General features: G+C 45.3%; 1 protein-coding gene across 1 annotated transcript in view; it reads left to right on the top strand.

The window, feature by feature from the left end:
• Positions 1 to 14115, top strand: part of frem2a (FRAS1 related extracellular matrix 2a) — a 45343-nt gene extending 31228 nt beyond the window's left edge. Inside the window, exons 7-24 of the mRNA XM_062535580.1 lie at positions 627 to 776; positions 1950 to 2159; positions 2454 to 2651; positions 3156 to 3320; positions 3738 to 3920; positions 4268 to 4398; positions 4884 to 5057; positions 5636 to 5939; positions 6615 to 6746; positions 7132 to 7463; positions 9862 to 10058; positions 10384 to 10493; positions 11023 to 11147; positions 11766 to 11900; positions 12521 to 12647; positions 12901 to 13088; positions 13239 to 13385; positions 13594 to 14115. Of these exons, the coding sequence (XP_062391564.1) occupies positions 627 to 776; positions 1950 to 2159; positions 2454 to 2651; positions 3156 to 3320; positions 3738 to 3920; positions 4268 to 4398; positions 4884 to 5057; positions 5636 to 5939; positions 6615 to 6746; positions 7132 to 7463; positions 9862 to 10058; positions 10384 to 10493; positions 11023 to 11147; positions 11766 to 11900; positions 12521 to 12647; positions 12901 to 13088; positions 13239 to 13385; positions 13594 to 14115 (3530 nt within the window). The remainder of the gene's footprint in view (positions 1 to 626; positions 777 to 1949; positions 2160 to 2453; positions 2652 to 3155; positions 3321 to 3737; positions 3921 to 4267; positions 4399 to 4883; positions 5058 to 5635; positions 5940 to 6614; positions 6747 to 7131; positions 7464 to 9861; positions 10059 to 10383; positions 10494 to 11022; positions 11148 to 11765; positions 11901 to 12520; positions 12648 to 12900; positions 13089 to 13238; positions 13386 to 13593) is intronic.
• The last annotated feature ends 3893 nt before the right edge of the window (positions 14116 to 18008 follow it).

The following is an 18008-nucleotide window of genomic DNA, read 5'->3' as shown; positions in this document are numbered from 1 at the left end:
TATGCGACATTAGGGAGAAGTCAGTGGACGGGGAGATGGGACGTTTAGCAGTAACTGTTCAAATGAGCTGCCTCCCTGTTTAGCGATGTTAATGGTGCTATATCTCACTGGAAGCCAAAATTATGCAACACCAGTTGAATTAATTAAACGCAAGCGTAGCAAGAAATTCTCATCTGACACTCGTCATTTGTCATTTGCATTTAGATTCAGTGTCTCTCCATTTGGCAAAGGCTTTTATCCTGCAGATTTAGAATGGAAACTGAATCCAGCTGTGCCAAGGAAATGATAAAACTGCATGTTTAAGTATCTGCTTAAAGGCCACTGACTCATAGTTTGTGTCATGTTTTCTTGTTGAGAATCCCACAGAATAGCATAGCACTTCAAATAGTTAACAATTGATGTCGACGATTTATGGGGTCTTATATTTTTAAAGATTGCTGAAATATTTCTACACGTAAACATGTTTATGACAAAAATGTATTATGCTACAACGTATTTCTCTGTGACCTAGTAAAGTTGATCAAGATAGCATAGTAGTGCATGCTTTATCATGCTTTCTTTTTGATTGCTTTCCTTTCTCTCTCTCTCTCTCTCTCTCTCTCTCTCTCTCTCTCTCCTCTTTTCAGCTCCTGTGTTCTATTTCGGGGAGATGGACTACTCTGTGGATGAAAGTGCTGGCTACGTGGAAGTGCGCGTTTGGAGGACAGGAACGGACCTCTCCAAAGCGGCTGCTGTTACTGTCCGGTCGCGGAAAACTGACCCCATTTCTGCCGAAGGTAAAGTGGACCGCCGTGTGCCCTGTGACACAAGCAATTTAATCTTTTTGGACCACCTAGGAACAGGAATCACAGGACTACCGTGCCTGTGCTCCTCTATGTGAGAGGAACAAAGTTGTCTTGTCAGTCTAATTCAGGGCATTAATAGGCTTATGTTTCCCACACAGAATTGCCCACACACTTCTCATTCGGTCACTGATATGTATTCATAAACAGAAAGCGCACGGAAACAGACAGGCAGGGATGATTATCTGTTGAACCCCACCCACATGGTTTGTCCTTTGCTATATGTACACTCAGATCCTGGATCAGTGCCCGTTAGATTTTTTTTGTCCTTCAAGAAAATCCATGTATTTGTATTGTTACCCATAGCTCAATTAATCTCCCGCATTGCAGTGAATTGGAAAGCGGACCTCTCCCTGAGTATAATTTCATGCATGGAAAGTATTTGTCAATACATTGGGTTCACTTGATGTCAATACGTTGGAGTGTGGATGGGGATTAATCTGGACCATATAAGTTAGACTTCTATCAGTCAGCTGCATTGGAAACAGATCAGCTTGTCTCTGCTAGTCTGCAACTTCTCTCTTTCTTTCTTTTTTTCTTTCTTTCTTTCTCTCTCCTCTCTCTCTCTGTCCATCTCTGTGGCCATCCTCTCCCTCTCCCTCCTCTTCTCTCTCTCTCTCTCTCCGTCCATCTCTGTGGCCATCCTCTCCCTCTCTCTCCTCTTCTCTCTCTCTCTCTCTCTCCTCTTCTCTCTCTCTCTCTCTCTCTCTCTCTCCATCCATCCATCTCTGTGGCCATCCTCTGTGCCCCCAATGATTCTGCAGTGCTTGGAGCTGAGCGACTAATCCTTTTTTATGGCACTTGCAACTCTCTGCACTGCACCGGGCAGGGGAAGCTGAAAGCCCTCCTGTGTGATTGGATTTTTGATCCTGTGAAAAATGCAACAGCAGCATCTCTCACTCTTCCTCTCCCTCTCTCTCTCTCTCTCTCTCTCTCTCTCTCTCTCTCTCTGTCTCTCTCTCTCTCTCTCTCTGATACACACACTCTCAAGGGAGAACAGGAATGAAGAATTGTGGCGCTGTGTCGGACTAACTTTGTCATCTCTCTCCAAACTTGGCTGATATGTGCTTATTGTAAAGTTTGTTTGTGTTTGTCGCTGAAACATAGCTGGTCAGGACTACGTGGGCATCAGTCTGAACTTGGACTTTGCGCCGGGGGTCAACATGCAGACGTTCCGAGTCACCATCCTGGATGACCTGGGCAAGCCGGCGCTGGAGGGAACGGAGAAGTTTGAGCTGGTGCTGCGTTTGCCGTTCAACGGTGTCATCGGAGAGCCTGGCAAGGCCATGGTGGCCATCAACGACTCTGTGTCCGACTGTGAGTGTAGTCTACACACATGCGCGCGCGCACACACACACACACACACACACACACACACACACACACACACACACACACACACACACACACACACACACAAACCGAGATGAATGCTATTATAGACTTATTTTGACATCTGTTCCGGATACGATTCCCTCAAATCGCATTATGAAAATGAACATCAGATCACGCATGCAGCCAACAAGCCGCATTTTTACAAAACAACCCAAAATATTGCACTCCAGCTCAGCGTGTTTGACCCCTTCCTCTGCTGTCTCTCTGCTCCTCCAGTGCCCAAGATGCAGTTTGCGCAGGCGCTGTACACCGGCGAGGAGAGCGCGGGCCAGATCTCGGCCGTGGTCAAGCGCAGCGGCGACCTGAGCTTCACCTCCAGCGTGCGCTGCTACTCCCGCCAGGGCTCGGCGCAGGTGGTGGACGACTTCGAGGAGAGGCCCAACACGGACGGCTCCATCGTCACCTTCCTGCCAGGTACGGTCGCCACACGGCCAGGGGCTGGAGCGAGAGTGTGTGTGTGTGTGTGTGTGTGGGGTCGGGGAGGGTTTGGGGGTTGTGTATGTAACGCACAACAGTCACTGTGTACGGTCGCTGCCAGGTGCGGTCACCACACGGCCAGGGGCTGGAGCGAGAGAGAGTGTGTGTGTGTGTGTGTGTGTGTGTGTGTGTGTGTGTGATGGTGGGTTGTATGTAAGTCTCCACAAGCCACTTTAAAATTCGCCTTGAGGTTGATGGACATTTTCTTCCAAATTTGTTCACAATGGGGGGAAAAATGCATTCAGAGCATTCAAAGTGATAATGAAGTGTTGAAACTTTAATGTGAAGAGCTAGCGACTTCTATCTTTCAATTGCGATTTTATTCTTGTTATGATTGAATTGTGCAATCATGCTGACAGAGAGTTAGTTTAAAACTGACACATCTTTCTCTGTATTTGTGTGTGTGTGTGTGTGTGTGTGTGTGTGTGTCCACGCACCCAGGTGAGTCGGAGAAGCCTTGTGTGCTGAAGCTGGTAGACAACGGACTCTTTGAGGAAGAGGAAGAGCTAAGACTGCGGCTGGGGACGCCGAAGAGCAACTCTCCCTTCGGGGCCAGTGTGGGCCCTCTGGAGGAAGCCCTCGTCAAGATCCAGGATTCGGACGACAGTAAGAGCTCACATTCCACTCCGTTAAACGAGCATAGTACAGCATTCTACCATACATAGATATAGAGATAAGGGTCGTTCACACCAAGAATGATCACTATAAAGTTAACTATAGCCATAGCGATTAAAGTGTCCATATTGACCAATGATAAGGAACATCTCTCCTCATGTTGCGTCTCATAAATGTGATGGGTATAATTCATGGATTCTGATTGGCTGTCAGCTTCTTATCACTATTGATATTACTGTTGCCATTAAAGTTATCGTTCTAGATGTGAACGGCCCATTAGTGTTAAATCATTTCTATGTAGAGCTCTATTAAAGAGTTCAATATTCTACTGTGTTGGAGACTTGTGATATTTAGCAGTCATGGCCATCGGTCACTCTCCTGACCTCCTTGTGTCCTGCGTCTCCACAGAGCCCATCATCAAGCTGGGAGAGATCAAGTTCAGCGTGAATGAGCCGAAGGAGGCCGGTCAGGTGACCTTGGTCAAAATCCCCGTGCTCCGAGTCGGAGACACCTCCAAGGTGTCCGTGGTGAGAGTGCACACCAAGGATGGGTCAGCCACATCTGGAGAAGACTACCATCCCATCTCAGAGGGTAAGGAACCACAGGGGTTTACAGCTAAGCCCTTAAATAAACATTATTAATAACTCAGTAATACATACAGTAATACAAACCTAAATGTCCTTATTAATGTTATCATCTCAGAGGGCAAGGAACCTCAGAGCTAAATCCCTAAATAAACATTAATAATATTTAAATCAGTAATACACGATACAAGCCTAAATGTCCTTACTAATGTTACCACAAACATGCACAAAAGTGATTTTTTCTTTCACAGATAATAGAGCACATATGCATTCAGATGCATAGAATGGAACTATAATGTAGCCTGACTGTATGTATGTGAGATTCATGCTGCTGTCTTGTGTTTTGTGTGTAAGACATTGAGTTCAAGCAGGGCGACAAGGAGCACGTGGTGGAGGTGGAGGTGCTGTACGACGGCGTGAGGGAGATGAGGGAGGCCTTCACGGTTCACCTGAAACCCGACGAGAACATGGTGGCTGAGGTCCAGGTGAGCGAGGAGACTTTTATCCCACTTTACGTTTCGTATCGGAGAGCGCTTCAGCTCTTCTGCTACTGTACACTCTCTGCCCTTGAGGTGCTCCTCCTGTTCTTACTAATGATCGGCTTTTTATAGAAGCGCCACTCCTCGAAAAAACAGACGCCTAGAACAACTACTTGCTTAGAACAATAGATTCCCACATCGGTAGAACATTTATTATTCCCGCGACCTCCAAGCGTTATTATTTATTCAGCATGCTACAAGTTTACATAACCCACAATCGATGTTTATTTCCAAAAAAAAGTACAAACTGTGGGGAATTTGCTCGCTTGTTGTGTTAAATCATGTTGACATTTTGCATATGAACTGAACTCAGATAACTTCAGGCTCCGCTGAACCTTGTAGCACACGCAACCCAGCATCAATCCGTCCGACTTCGCCTGTTGTGTGATGTCTGGCACTGACTGGACTCCCCGGTGTGTTTTGTTCGACAGATGACCAAGGCCATCGTCTACATCGAGGAGACCAACAGCATGGCGGACGTCACCTTCCCGTCGCTCCCGCGCGTGGTCTCCCTGCTCCACTACGACGGCGTCAGAACCAAGAGAGACGTCGGGTCCAAGGAGAACCTTCAACCCGCCGCCGGCTACCCTGTCGTCTGTGTCACGGTACGCTGATCAAAAGCCGCTCTCCGCAGCCCAAACACCTGTCTGTCACCACGACTGGAGCTGTCGCACTGAGCACTGATTACTCAGAAACCCTGTTGTGTGTGAGAACACAAAGCGAGAGAAGCGTTATGATACTGGGGCAGAAGTACTTTATGTTGCTCACCGTGCGTATGGGCCTTATTTGCATATCGTCTACAGGTACCTAGAGACTCTCCTTAATTGGGAGGAAAACATCTTAGATGAAGCCAATTTGACTAGAGCAAAGGCTTTTCTAAAAATAATATTCAAACATAGAAATGGTTCAACAGTAGAGATGAGGCAATGTGTTGACTGTAATACCTATATGCTGTAAAAGTGGGCTAGATTGGTAAATATTGTATTCTGCTGTATTTGCTCCTACAAGAGAGCGAGAGAAAGATAGATAGACAAAGTGGTGGTGCTATCAGCCTTTCAATTTTCTTGTGATATGCTTTAGCACTTTCCTCTGATTTAAAATCGTGTTTCACACTTCTAAACGTTACTCTCTTTTTTTCCCCTCTCACCTCCTCTCGCTCGCTCTCTCTCTCTCTCCCGCGCAGGCTTGTAACCCGCGGTTCCCCGACTACGAAAAGACGGGCTCCATCTGCGTGAGCGAGAACATCAACGACACGCTGACGCGCTACCGCTGGCTCATCAGCGCCCCCGCCGGGCCGGACGGCGTCACCAGCCCCATGCGCGAGGCCGACTTCGACACCTTCTTCACCTCGTCCAAGATGATCACGCTGGACTCGGTCTACTTCCAGGCCGGCTCGCGGGTGCAGTGCGCGGCACGCGCCGTCAACGCCAACGGAGACGAGGGCCTGGAGCTCAGCAGCCCCGTCATCAGCATCAGCCGCGAGGAGGGTGAGGAGGCACACACACACGCGCGCGCGTGCGCGAACGCACACACACGACACATACACACACACGCACACACTAATGCACACATACAGACACACACACACACACACACACACACACACACACACACGACACATACAGTACACATACACACACACACACACACACACACATACATATACACACACACACATATACTGTATATATATATATATATATATACACACACACACACACACACACACACACACACACACACTAATACACACATACACACACATACTGTACACACACACACACTTTCTCTCTCTCTCTCTCCCTCTGAACATGTCACTTGAAGATGGAAAATTCTGGCACATTCTGACTCATGCTGTGACTGCCACTGTGATCATAGATCATTGATGCAAAATAAAACCAAATACCTTGAGGTGTTGAAGTTGAAACATTTCGCTTTTTTCTGAGACACACCCTTCACTTTTATGTGCCACATTTATCTAGCACACATCCTAAGTGACCTGACCCCACAGTAATTACTGTAATGGTCTCCTATTCCCCCAATCTCTGTAAGAAATCATCCAGAACACATCCAGAAAATGCATTTTTATTCATATCATATCCTCTGCACATCGTTTAACTGATGCTCTGTCTTGTTGTTTTTTTCCCCCCTTTTCTCCACAGGCATGTGCCAGCCCCGTAAAGTGGGTACAGTTGGCGCGGAGCCATTCTCTGCCAAGCTACGCTACACGGGCGCAGATGATCCCGAGCACGCCAACCTGATCAAGCTGACGGTCACCATGCCCCATATTGATGGTGAGGACGAGGACGAGGACATCCCCTCCTCCAGCTGTTTGGCAGCATGACAAAAACACAAGACCTAAAGCCAAGACATTTGAAACTAATCCCCTGAAAATTGCTGCTGCCTTTCACTCAGTTCTGCTTTTAAATCCCTCTCAACATTTCCTCTCTTTCTCTGTTTCTTTTTTTCTCTCTCTCTTTCTCACTTGTCCTCTCCCTTCTTTTTTATTTCTTCTTTCTTTCTTTCATTCTTTCCATTATCCCCACCTCACCCTTTCTTTTCTTTCTTAAAATCTGTCTCAATTGTTTCTTGTTCTTTCTTTTCTTCTCTCTGTCATTCTTTTTTCTCCTCCCCCTCCCGTTCTCCATCTGTCTCTCCCTCTGCTCTCTCTGCTATCAGGTATGTTGCCGGTCATCTCCACGCGCGCTCTCTCCAACTTCGAGCTGACCCTCAGCCCGGACGGCACGCGCGTGGGCAACCACCGCTGCTCCAACCTGCTGGACTACGACGAGGTGAGCACGCGCTACGGCTTCATCACCGAGGACACGCGCAACCCCGAGAGCATCGGCGAGACCTCGCCCTACCAGTACAGCTCCGCGCTGCGGGGAGCCGGCGCGCTCCGCTTCTACCGCAACCTCAACCTGGAGGCCTGCCTGTGGGAGTTCGTCAGCTACTACGACATGTCCGAGCTGCTCACCGACTGCGGCGGCTCCATCGGTACCGACGGACAGGTGAGTGTCAGGGGAAGGTGCGCGTCAAAAATGGGCTGGCAGCAACGCCAAGGTATCTGGACGACTTCATCGTTTGAAACGTCTAAAGCTTAAACTATGTTACTGTTCTGATAAAGGAGCAATGTGTAATTCTATAGGATCAGAGCTGTCATGAGCACAGCCGCCTGGCACTCATCTATACACTTGCATTTTATTTGATACAGCGCCACACATGGTGTGATGTGGTATTGCAAGTGAGCTGTCTCGACTTGGTTTGTAGAACTTTAGCGGATGTCTAGGCTACAATGAGAACAGGCGTTTTTGACATTATGTCAAAATGGTTGTTTCTGATCATTCTGTTTCTAGGACACTTTTGAACAATTTGAACTCCACTGAAGCCTCTCCCACTCATCAGTGCCTAACGCCCAATGCCACATTTCCATCCGAAAGGATCTATTTGTGCTTCACATCCTTCCGCATCTCGATAGCTCATATTCAATCAATTATTAATATGTTTTCCATCTATCCCATATCAGATAATTTTTTCAACTTGCAAGAAGACATCCACTCTGGATGGGTGTAAGAGAATAAGCGCTGACTGATTTTCATAAACACGATGATTATGCAGATGGTGTTGTCTAGTGGCTCCTGGCTTTCAAAAACGCCTCTGACGACACACACACACACGCGAGCTCATGAATATTACACTTCGCCTCTCCCGTCCCCTGTCCCACTTTGTGCTTCACTTCTTCTGGTGCGCGTCAGCAGACTGTTTCGGCGCAGATCATAGAGGTGTGTTATGAGCGCCGAGTCCTTTGTAAACAGTGCCTGGTGCCGGCAGGTGCTGTGGGGGATCGGTGAGAGATGCACGGGCTGCCGTTGCCTCTGTGGTTGTGGCGGCAGACATCATTTCATTTCTCTGGATGCCGCACATACAGTATCCTTTCTTCACTCTGCCACTGTCTGCTCCTCTTCTACCCCGCCCCCCCCCCTTTCGTTCTCTGTTTTTCGTGTTCTCTCATTCACTACAAACACACAAGCACACACACACACACACACACACACACACACACACACACACACACATTCCCTTGTCATCTCTTGCGTAGAGGTCATGTCTAATTGCCCTCCCTCCCCTTTTGTTCTCTGTTTTTTGTGTTCTCTCATTCACTACAAACACACAAACACGCACACACACGCACACACGCACACACACACACACACGCACACACACCCTTGTCATCTCTTGCGTAGAGGTCATGTCTAATTGTCCCTCCTGACCTTTGGCTGTTAGAGGCGAAATGGGATATGATCAGTGGGGATTTGGTGTGCTTAGTGGGCCATGGTGGGTTCATTAGGGCAGATCAGTGTCACCGGGCTGGGGAGACTCTGTCAGCGAGGGCACCCAACTGGCAGGGGGCCGTCTCTTCCAGGCACACTCGCTTCACACAGCCGCTACTTTTGTGACACCTACGACGAAAACAACTCAAGAGAGGTTCCCAGAAGGCAGTGTTTTATTTATTTGTTTATTTATTGATATCGTTTTATTAGTTCAAGGGGATTAATTCAAGTTCACACCTTTCATTCTGCTTCGGGGTTGTTTTAGGCAAAGCTCTGGTTTTAGGTGATAGAGTGTCGTTGGTGTCTGGTTGTAAAGCTTGCATCACACTGTTTGGCAGAGTGCTTGTGTGTGTTTGTTTTTTTTTAGATTTGTTAATTCACTGTGTGACATTGCTGAATATTTAACGGAGATGTTAAAAGGGAATCGCTGAAGACAGCTAATCATATTTCTTATGGCAAAGACTTGGCAAATAGCCACCCCAGGGCTGACAGCCATTACCAGCATAACACAGATGAACAGAGACCTCTAGTGGAACTTTGGAAAGCAACCAATTGGAACTGGCACATTTTGCTGAAAGGGTTTTTACAAATTTCTTTGGTTTGCAATCATTCAAAAAGTGCTATTTATGAGGTGCATGTTAGTTTCAGTAGCGCACTGCCATTGCTCACTGTCTGGTGTTATTAGATGGGAGCAGGTGTACAACCATTCTGTGAGTTGTTGTACTCCATATCTCATCCGCACCAGGTGTTAGGCCATGACAGAGTGGTCTGTTAGTGTGAGGAATTGCCTGAGGCCGGAGATATATCCAAACGGGAACTTTGAAATCCATATGGTGCTGGAATGTATGCAAAGTGCATGTTTTTGCCTCCGAATAATTACACCCTGTTGGAAAGAATTAGACTGTAAACTTGACATAGTATTTCCACATGCTGTGACCTGTTTTTCTGCTGAATTGTACTATGAGTGCTAATGACCGGGTAACCCAACTCTGTTGCATTAATGTGTCTCGACTGTTGACTGGATGTCCACTCACCCACTGTGTGTGTGTGTGTGTGTGCGCGTGTGTGTGTTGTGCAGGTGCTGAACCTGGTGCAGTCGTACGTGACGCTGCGCGTGCCCCTCCACGTCTCCTACGTGTTCCACTCGCCCGTGGGCATCGGCGGCTGGCAGCACTTCGACCTGCAGTCCGAGCTGCGGCTCACCTTCACCTACGACACGGCCATCCTGTGGCAGGACGGCATCGGGAGCCCACCGCAGGCAGAGCTGCAGGGTGAGGAGAGGAGAGGATAGAGAGGAGGGGATGGAGGGAACAACATAGTTTAGCTGTTGTCACTGACATACTGTACTATACATTTATGTATTTTTTTTGTTATTTGTATACGTATTAGACATTTTTACTGCTGGTTTGCAGAAATTGTCCATGACATGATTTTACTGATACAGTATGCTGGAAATATTTAGATATTGATAGAGATTTGATTTTTAAAAAAGCACAAAATAAGGGCAACGGAATTGTTTTGATGAAGTTGCTGTGTCTTGAAATCACATTGATGGTCACGGTGAGATGTGAGCATTTGAATGAGCCCCTCTGTGTCCGCCCCTAGGTGCCCTGTACCCAACCAGCATGAAGATCAATGAGCAGGGCCGTCTGGTGGTCAACTTCCGCACTGAGGCCCGCTTCAGGGGTCTGTTCGTAGCGTCCCACCCAGGTGAGGCCTACAGTATGCTTGCATACATTACATTGCATTACATTACATTACTGTACATACGTTATATACATCACATAATAGAGGCAGCACATACTGTAGATATTCAGTGTTTTCTGGTTTAGGAATGTCTGATTATTATGTTTTCAGCACCCTGGAAGTGTTACATGCTGTCATCAGTGTTTCATCTGCCATTTTGAATATTTCAAAACTTACATAATAACATTGTTTTATTGTCTGTGAAAGGGGGCAAAGGACGTTACAAGAGGGAGGAGAAGAGAGGTAAGTAGAACACTTCAACCACCTTCAAATGTTCAATATTTTTTATTGTGCCAACAAACTCTCATCTCTGATAATAGATGAATTAACCAAGGCACTCCTCCAAAAAAGTTAAAAAAGCTTTAATTCATAGGCTTAATCATAACTGATCATTAAAAATGCCTACTCTCATCTCCATTGTGCAAGAAGATTGATGTCGTATTTTCATGAGTTTGCTATTGATCTCCTTTTGTGCATCTGTCTTCTCAATCAGCATCCAGCAGCTCTATGGTCATGAGTATAAACCACCCTGGCCTGACCTTTAACCTTTCGCTGGTGCGGACCGAGCCCACATACCACCAGCCAGTGCAGCAGTGGAACTTCATGTCCGACTTTGCTGTAAGTTTTTCTCAAATCCTACAACAGAAATGAGTTGTGATGACAGCCAGGGGTTATTCAAGTGGCTGAATTTGCACTCTGTTGTCATCGAGTGCTAGCGCTGTAGCTCAGAAGTCTAGACTGTTTGTCCTCAGTTCAGAGACCTACTTCGGAGTCCTGCAGACGACATTAATCACAATAGCAGGCTCATATTCAACATTTTCTACAGCACTTTAGCATAGATAGATATTGCTATGCAATGCATATCATATGGAACATTTGAAGATCTTATCATGACACATTTTCTACAGCATTATGTTAACTACCAAAGCTCTACCGTAATTTCCCAACTATTAGCCGCGGCTTATACATTGATTTAGCAAAACTTCTGCTTTCAGGTTAATACATGGGGGCAGTTCATATTAATGTGATTTTGTTTATTTTAACTCGCATAAAACACTGTCTTGTGGCTTATACACAGTGTGGCTAATACACAGGAAATTACTGTATGTCTGTTTATATTAACTTGACATTGTGGTCTGTGGATTCTATTATTGTCATTAATAGATAATTGTATCAGGCTATAGCTCTTGATCTTGTAGACGTGTGCTTATGGTCATACTGTATGATGTATTTCAGGTGCGCGACTACTCAGGCACATACACAGTGAAGCTGATCCCCTGTACGGCTGCCATGAATGTGGAGTATTCTGTCCCTCCTGTCTGTAACCCCAGGGAGCCCATCACCTTTGACATGGACATTCGCTTCCAGCAGGTAACTAACGACGGGAGAAAAGCTTCGGGGTCCTGACACTACAGCTCACCCCAGGCCCTGCCCAACATTCCTAGCCTTCCAGAAGTTATAATCCCTCACATAATCCAGACCCGCTGTCCAGAAACATCCAGGGTTTCCCAACTCTTTTTAAGTGCTCTCCCAGTAAAAAAAAACACAGAGTTTAGTGCCTAATAGTTTTTCAATGTGGTTAGATTACTCAGAATGAGATTTGCAATAATGGAAACCCATAGCACAGTTTGCTTTCAAAAGACAATATGAAATCGGGGAGCGCTGTGGCGCAGCAGGCTACAGCGCTCATACCACATACGGGTCCGAGCGCCCACGGGGACCCAGGTTCGAGTCCGACCTGCAGTCATTTCCCAGTCCCACCCCATCTCTCTCTCCCACTTACTTCCTGTCTCACCCTTCACTGTCCTATACAAATAAAGGCAAAAAAGACCCAAAATATATACTTAAAAAAAAAAAAGGACAATATGAAATTAAACATGAGCTCATAGGAGCGTGAGTGGAATGCTTACTATAGGCATTACAGAAGCATAATCATTTGATTCAGAGCCCGATGAGACCTTGGTCTGATTTTGCTTTCTGCTGGTCTGCAGGTGAGTGACCCCGTGGCTGTGGAGTTCAGTCTCAACACGCAGATGTTCCTGCTGTCCAAGAGGGACCTCTGGCTGTCCGACGGTTCCATGGGCTTCGGACAGGAGAGCGACGCTGCCTTCTCAGAGGGTAAGTCAACTCAAGACTTCAGAAAAGTTTTGAAATCCTTTATGCACACACATAATGGATTTAAAAAATCCTTGTCCAGATGTTGCATATAAAAAGTTTGAAGATGTTTTGTATCATAGACTTCTGGATGCTGGTGTTATTTAGTCATAAAATAAATTACGGTTTCTTCATTTCATCTTCATTCTTCAAACGGTTTATGCACACAGACCAGCTACCCTTTTGTTTAGTTTGTTTACCTCCTCTCTTCACTCAGGTGAGATGATCTACGGACGAGTCATGGTGGACCCCGTGCAGAACTTGGGAGACTCTTTCCACTGCAGCATTGAGAAAGTGTTCCTGTGCACGGGAGCTGACGGCTACGTGCCCAAGTTCAACCCCAGCAAGTCTGAGTTCGGCTGCCTGGCAGACTCCCCATCGCTCCTCTACAGGTTCAAGATCATTGTAAGTCCCCCCCCACACACACACACACACACACACACACACAGTGTGATACTTCAGTCGGGTTGAGATGTGTTGTTTTGTTTTGTTTTGTTTTGTTTTTATTTATGGTATGATGTCTGACCATGTGTGATGCCTTGTCGTCCACCTCAGGATAAAGCTCAGCCGGAGACTCAGGCCAAGTCGTTCGGAGACGTCCCCTTCGGTGCCCTGCTGGCAGTGGATGACCCCTCAGCCCTGTCTCTAGTCAAGCAACCAGGCTCCGATGGCTTCAGGCTGGACTCGGCCGCCATGTTCCAGGTCTGACTTTAACTGCACTACTGTAAATAAAATGCCTCCTGTCATCAGACTTCTGTTGACTGATGTAAACTCGCAAAATGATACCTGATAACTGTGGGAAATGCGAAAGACAGCTGGTAATGTGGAATAAATACGTTGTTTTATCATGATTTCATGCCCCATTAAGCATTTAATAAGAATTTCCCGATATTTTGACGTGTGTGTCTAGGTGGCAGCCGGGAGGGAGTGGTACATCCACACCATCTACACGGTGCGCTCCAAGGAGAACGCCAACCGCGGCATCGGCAAGAGGAGCGTCGAGTACCACTCGGTGGTGTCGGGCGACAACGTGCCCGCTCTGCCCTCGCGCTCCCGCAGGGCCGCCGGCGGCGACGACGCCGTGCCCGCCGCCCTGGCCGAGAACATCGGCTCGGACAGCAACCGGGGCACCAACATCATGCACATCGCCCTGGACCGCAGCCGCCGGAGGGCAGGCTCGGCGGGCGAGCCCCTGGCGGACGGCCTGCTGCCCCGGGAGCAGAGCGGCAAGCGCGGCGGGGAGGAGGAGGCGGTGACGGTGGCCGGCGCCCTGGTGGGTCTCCTGCTCACCGTGCTGCTGGCGGTGGTCCTGGCCCTGGTGCTGCGCTCGCGCCAAAACGGTGCCAAGCAGGTGCCCAAGCCCTCGGGCAGCATGCAGCCGGTGATGGTGACAGACAAGTCCTATGACAGCGCTAACAGTTCAGAGGTTTGATGGACAAAATATAGGACACTGGAAAATACAGTCTTTTTTATGTGTGTGTGTGTGTGTGTGTGTGTGTGTGTGTGTGTGTGAGAGAGAGAGAGAGAGAGTGAACCACCTCTGTGATATTCTTGTCATCCCTGTTCTTTTTGCAAGTGCCTCTCAAATAGTCATCCCTTTGAGATCAGAAATCTACCGGAGCACCACAGTCCAAGAAAACTTCTTTCATAAAAAAGATGTAAACAACTGTTATATTATGTAATAGACTTTTTGGTCGATATGAATGATGGTGGCATGTCTTTGTGATAATATGAATATGGATTTTAAAAGGATACCAATTATATCTGAAAGTAGGCTATTATCAGTGAAAGAGCTTTCCAAGACCATTGATTTTTTTAGTGTCTAGAAAGTGACCACCACAGTACATTAAAACGGTTCCCCTTGTTTCCTAAAACATAATTGTTAATGTATGTGTGAGTTGTGTGTCCTTGAAGAGTAGATTATTTTAAAGTTTATTTAATATTCAGAATGATTTCAAATAAACTCATCACAACGTTCTAAATGTCTACTGTACTTGTAAATGGAATAGAACTGGACGTCTAGGTGTTTCATATCCCAAGCATGACATTACAGTCTTCTTAGGCTACAGTATAGATTTCTGTGGTCATTTGTGTGTCACAGTGACATTTGTGAATTCACATAATTACACTTGTTCCACATTACCTCCATCACTTGTGATGTTCGATTCTTCCCTTTCTTCCGTGTCCTCCCTAGAGGACACTATGTCAGATTTTTTGTTTTTCCACAGAAGATCAAGTGGAAAGATTGCAGTTTCTGGATGTGCAGAAATTGGTTTGAATTTAAGGTGCAAATACTGTTATCAGATATGTCAGACTTTTTGATTGTACATTGGGGTAGCTGGAAGAGTTGCAAGCACAATCATACTGGAATGTATTAATGGCTATATTTCAAATAAAACTATTAAAAAGTCTGACTTTTATCAGTAGACAGTCAAACTATTGAGTTTGTGCCATTGGACGCAATGTAAACCATGTGAGAAAATAAACATTTATTCCACATACAATCACATTTAAGCTTGCTATGCAATGCAATCTGAACACACAAAGATGTACCTTGCATCCCTATTTTGACATATTATATTATATAGTTCTTTTTACTGAGCAGTGTATTTTTTATTTTTATTTTTTTGTTTTTGTTATGGTCTGCGCCAGGTGTACCTGAGGTTTAATGTATGTTTAAAGTATGTTTATGTATGCACATCTATTTATAGATAAATATTGTGTGTTTGAGTTGGGAAATGGTCAGGTATCGGATTCTTCCAATGATCCATTTTTGTAACAGACCACTGAAGCACCTGTATACATGCTCTTTTAAATGATTTAATAAAATTGTGCTTTTTTCCAGTGTAAATTGAGTGTTGTTCTGTGATGACAGTGGTAGATTCTGTGATGGATTGAGGTTGTCCCCAGTAAACACACACACACACACACACACACACACAGCACACACACACACACACACACACACACACACACACACACACACACACACACACACACACACACACACACACACACACACACACATGTGAGGCATGAGTTAGAATAGCCTAGATTTAGAGTTAGAAAATTGCATTGGTAGTAACTCTTTGTGAGGACATTTGTTAGATAAGATTTTTTCCATCAGCAAACCTGAGCTTGCACTATATGGACCAGCGGCATCTTTAGTAGCCTATAGCATTTTCCCCCCAGCAATCAGTAATAAGCATCATTAAATACAACAATTTAGCAAGATAGATTTAGCCAAAGGCAGCCATGGGCCTGGAGTGACCACCTCCCCTAACCCACTAAATTTGACTACTTTGAATAACCCCCGTTTGTTCTGCTTTTCTTTCATATAATATTCTTTTAAAATAAGAATGTCAGTATTTTTTCCAGTAAATATACCTCCAGTGAGGCTATTCGCATGAAGTATTGACCAGACATTAGTATTAACTTAGGTAATCTACATATATTAAAAATCAAAACATTAATGTGGAATGGCTCAGAAATAAAGTATTGAACACTCTAAAAATCAGTACACAAAGGAATGAGCTGGAATCTATAAGTAGTTGGATTTAAATGTAAAATGTGATGTTATCAAATAAATAAATTAAATAAAAGTAGTGACGTAATCTAATCATTTACACTAAAGTTGTCTGCGAGGAAATTCTCACTTCCTCTAAAATGTGAAGTGTGATGTTACCCTTCCAATTAGTGTGATGATTTTAGGATGTGGTACAGTAAGTGTGACCAATAAAAAGAACTAAAAGTTTAGTTTGTTGTACAACTTCCTTTGGCCCTAACAGTGATAGGCCTACTGGTGGGCAACTTGTTTAGTTCAATCCATAGCAAAGCATGTTTCAAGGCTCAACTGTAATGTTCAAGGGTCAACTGTTGTTTTATTTTTTGGTAAATAGCAATAGGACTCCTATAGTATGATGAAACTGAAACTCTGGATTATTTAAACCAGCAATTAAAATGTATTCAAACACATTCACACACATTAGCTGAGCTTTCCTTCAACAATACAATGAAACACAATAAGAAACGTTTTCAGAGGAAGTATTTTGTATAAGCTGGTGTCTGATGAATGTATGATTGGCATTGTGTGAGAGTTTTGACTGAATGTTTATGGTCTTACATTTTGTCATGATATGCAATACGAAATATACAGGGTTATTGAAAAAGTTAATACTCCCCATCATGTTCACTTGATACTGGATCAAAGCAAAGAGAAGTTTAGCCAAAAGCAAAAGCTATTCATCATCATTTAAACATATGATTATTGACATTGCTTCAATATTTATGCTTAAATCAATTTAATATAAACATTTTTAGACTGTGCCAACTACTCCATTAGGCTTCTATGCACCTTCAAAAAGCTTCTTGAAAGAAAAGGCATATAGTAAAGGGTTCACACAGCTGTTAATGTAAACAAGACCGCTTGCAGCATTGATGCATGACATATAGAATGCGTGCATCTTCTTAGAGACGTCGGGATCAAATGTTTTAAAGGAAAGTGATGCAATTTCCACTGGATACAAGAGATTAAATGGTAATGAAAAGATGAGGAAAGTCACCACAATCCTTGTCATGAGTCTGGTCAGTCTCACTTTTCTCACGAAAACTGACTTTAGAACTTTTGTACGAAGACGACAATAACATGTGACTATGATAGTAAATGGAACAAGAAACACCAGAATAAACTCAAGCACTATAATTGCTAGCTTCTCTTCAGCTGATCGGGTCGGTCGACTGCATTTCAGTTTGGATCCTTTTTTCAAGGTGCCTGCTGTGAGGACATTTGGGATGGATAGGACACACGCCAGCACCCAAACGCACAGCAGAAGAACCCTCTCTCCTTTCCTTCCCAGCTTGGCCCACTGGTCTCGGTGCAGAACCACCACGTACCTTTGGACGCTCATCAGAGTCACAGTAAACACGCTGGAATTCACACCGATGAATCCAACAGTGAAGAGGCCCTTACAGAGAGTAGAGCCAAGTGTCCAGCCGTTGAGCAGGTTGCAGATCCACAGTGGCACAGTCATCAGTAGAAGTATGTCGGAGGCGGCCAGATTCAGCATGAGATGCAGAGAGAAGTTGTCCTTCTTGAAGTGGCGCAGTATGAAAACAACCGTCATTATGTTTCCAGGAATGCCCAAAGCAAAACACAGGCCCATTACGGTACTGCCAATCTGGTTCCCCAAAGAGTTGCTGGTATTGTTTTCACTGGAGCTGTTATGATACTGCATTGTGACCCTATGAGGGACCGACAACTAGGTTACCAGAGCTGTAAGTTGGAGGGGAGAAGTCGTCTGCTTGGCAAAGGATGCATGAATTTGG

This window comes from Sardina pilchardus, chromosome 5 (genome assembly GCF_963854185.1).
Source record: "Sardina pilchardus chromosome 5, fSarPil1.1, whole genome shotgun sequence".
Classification (NCBI taxonomy): domain Eukaryota; kingdom Metazoa; phylum Chordata; class Actinopteri; order Clupeiformes; family Clupeidae; genus Sardina; species Sardina pilchardus.
This window is presented reverse-complemented; position numbering and strand designations above follow the sequence as displayed.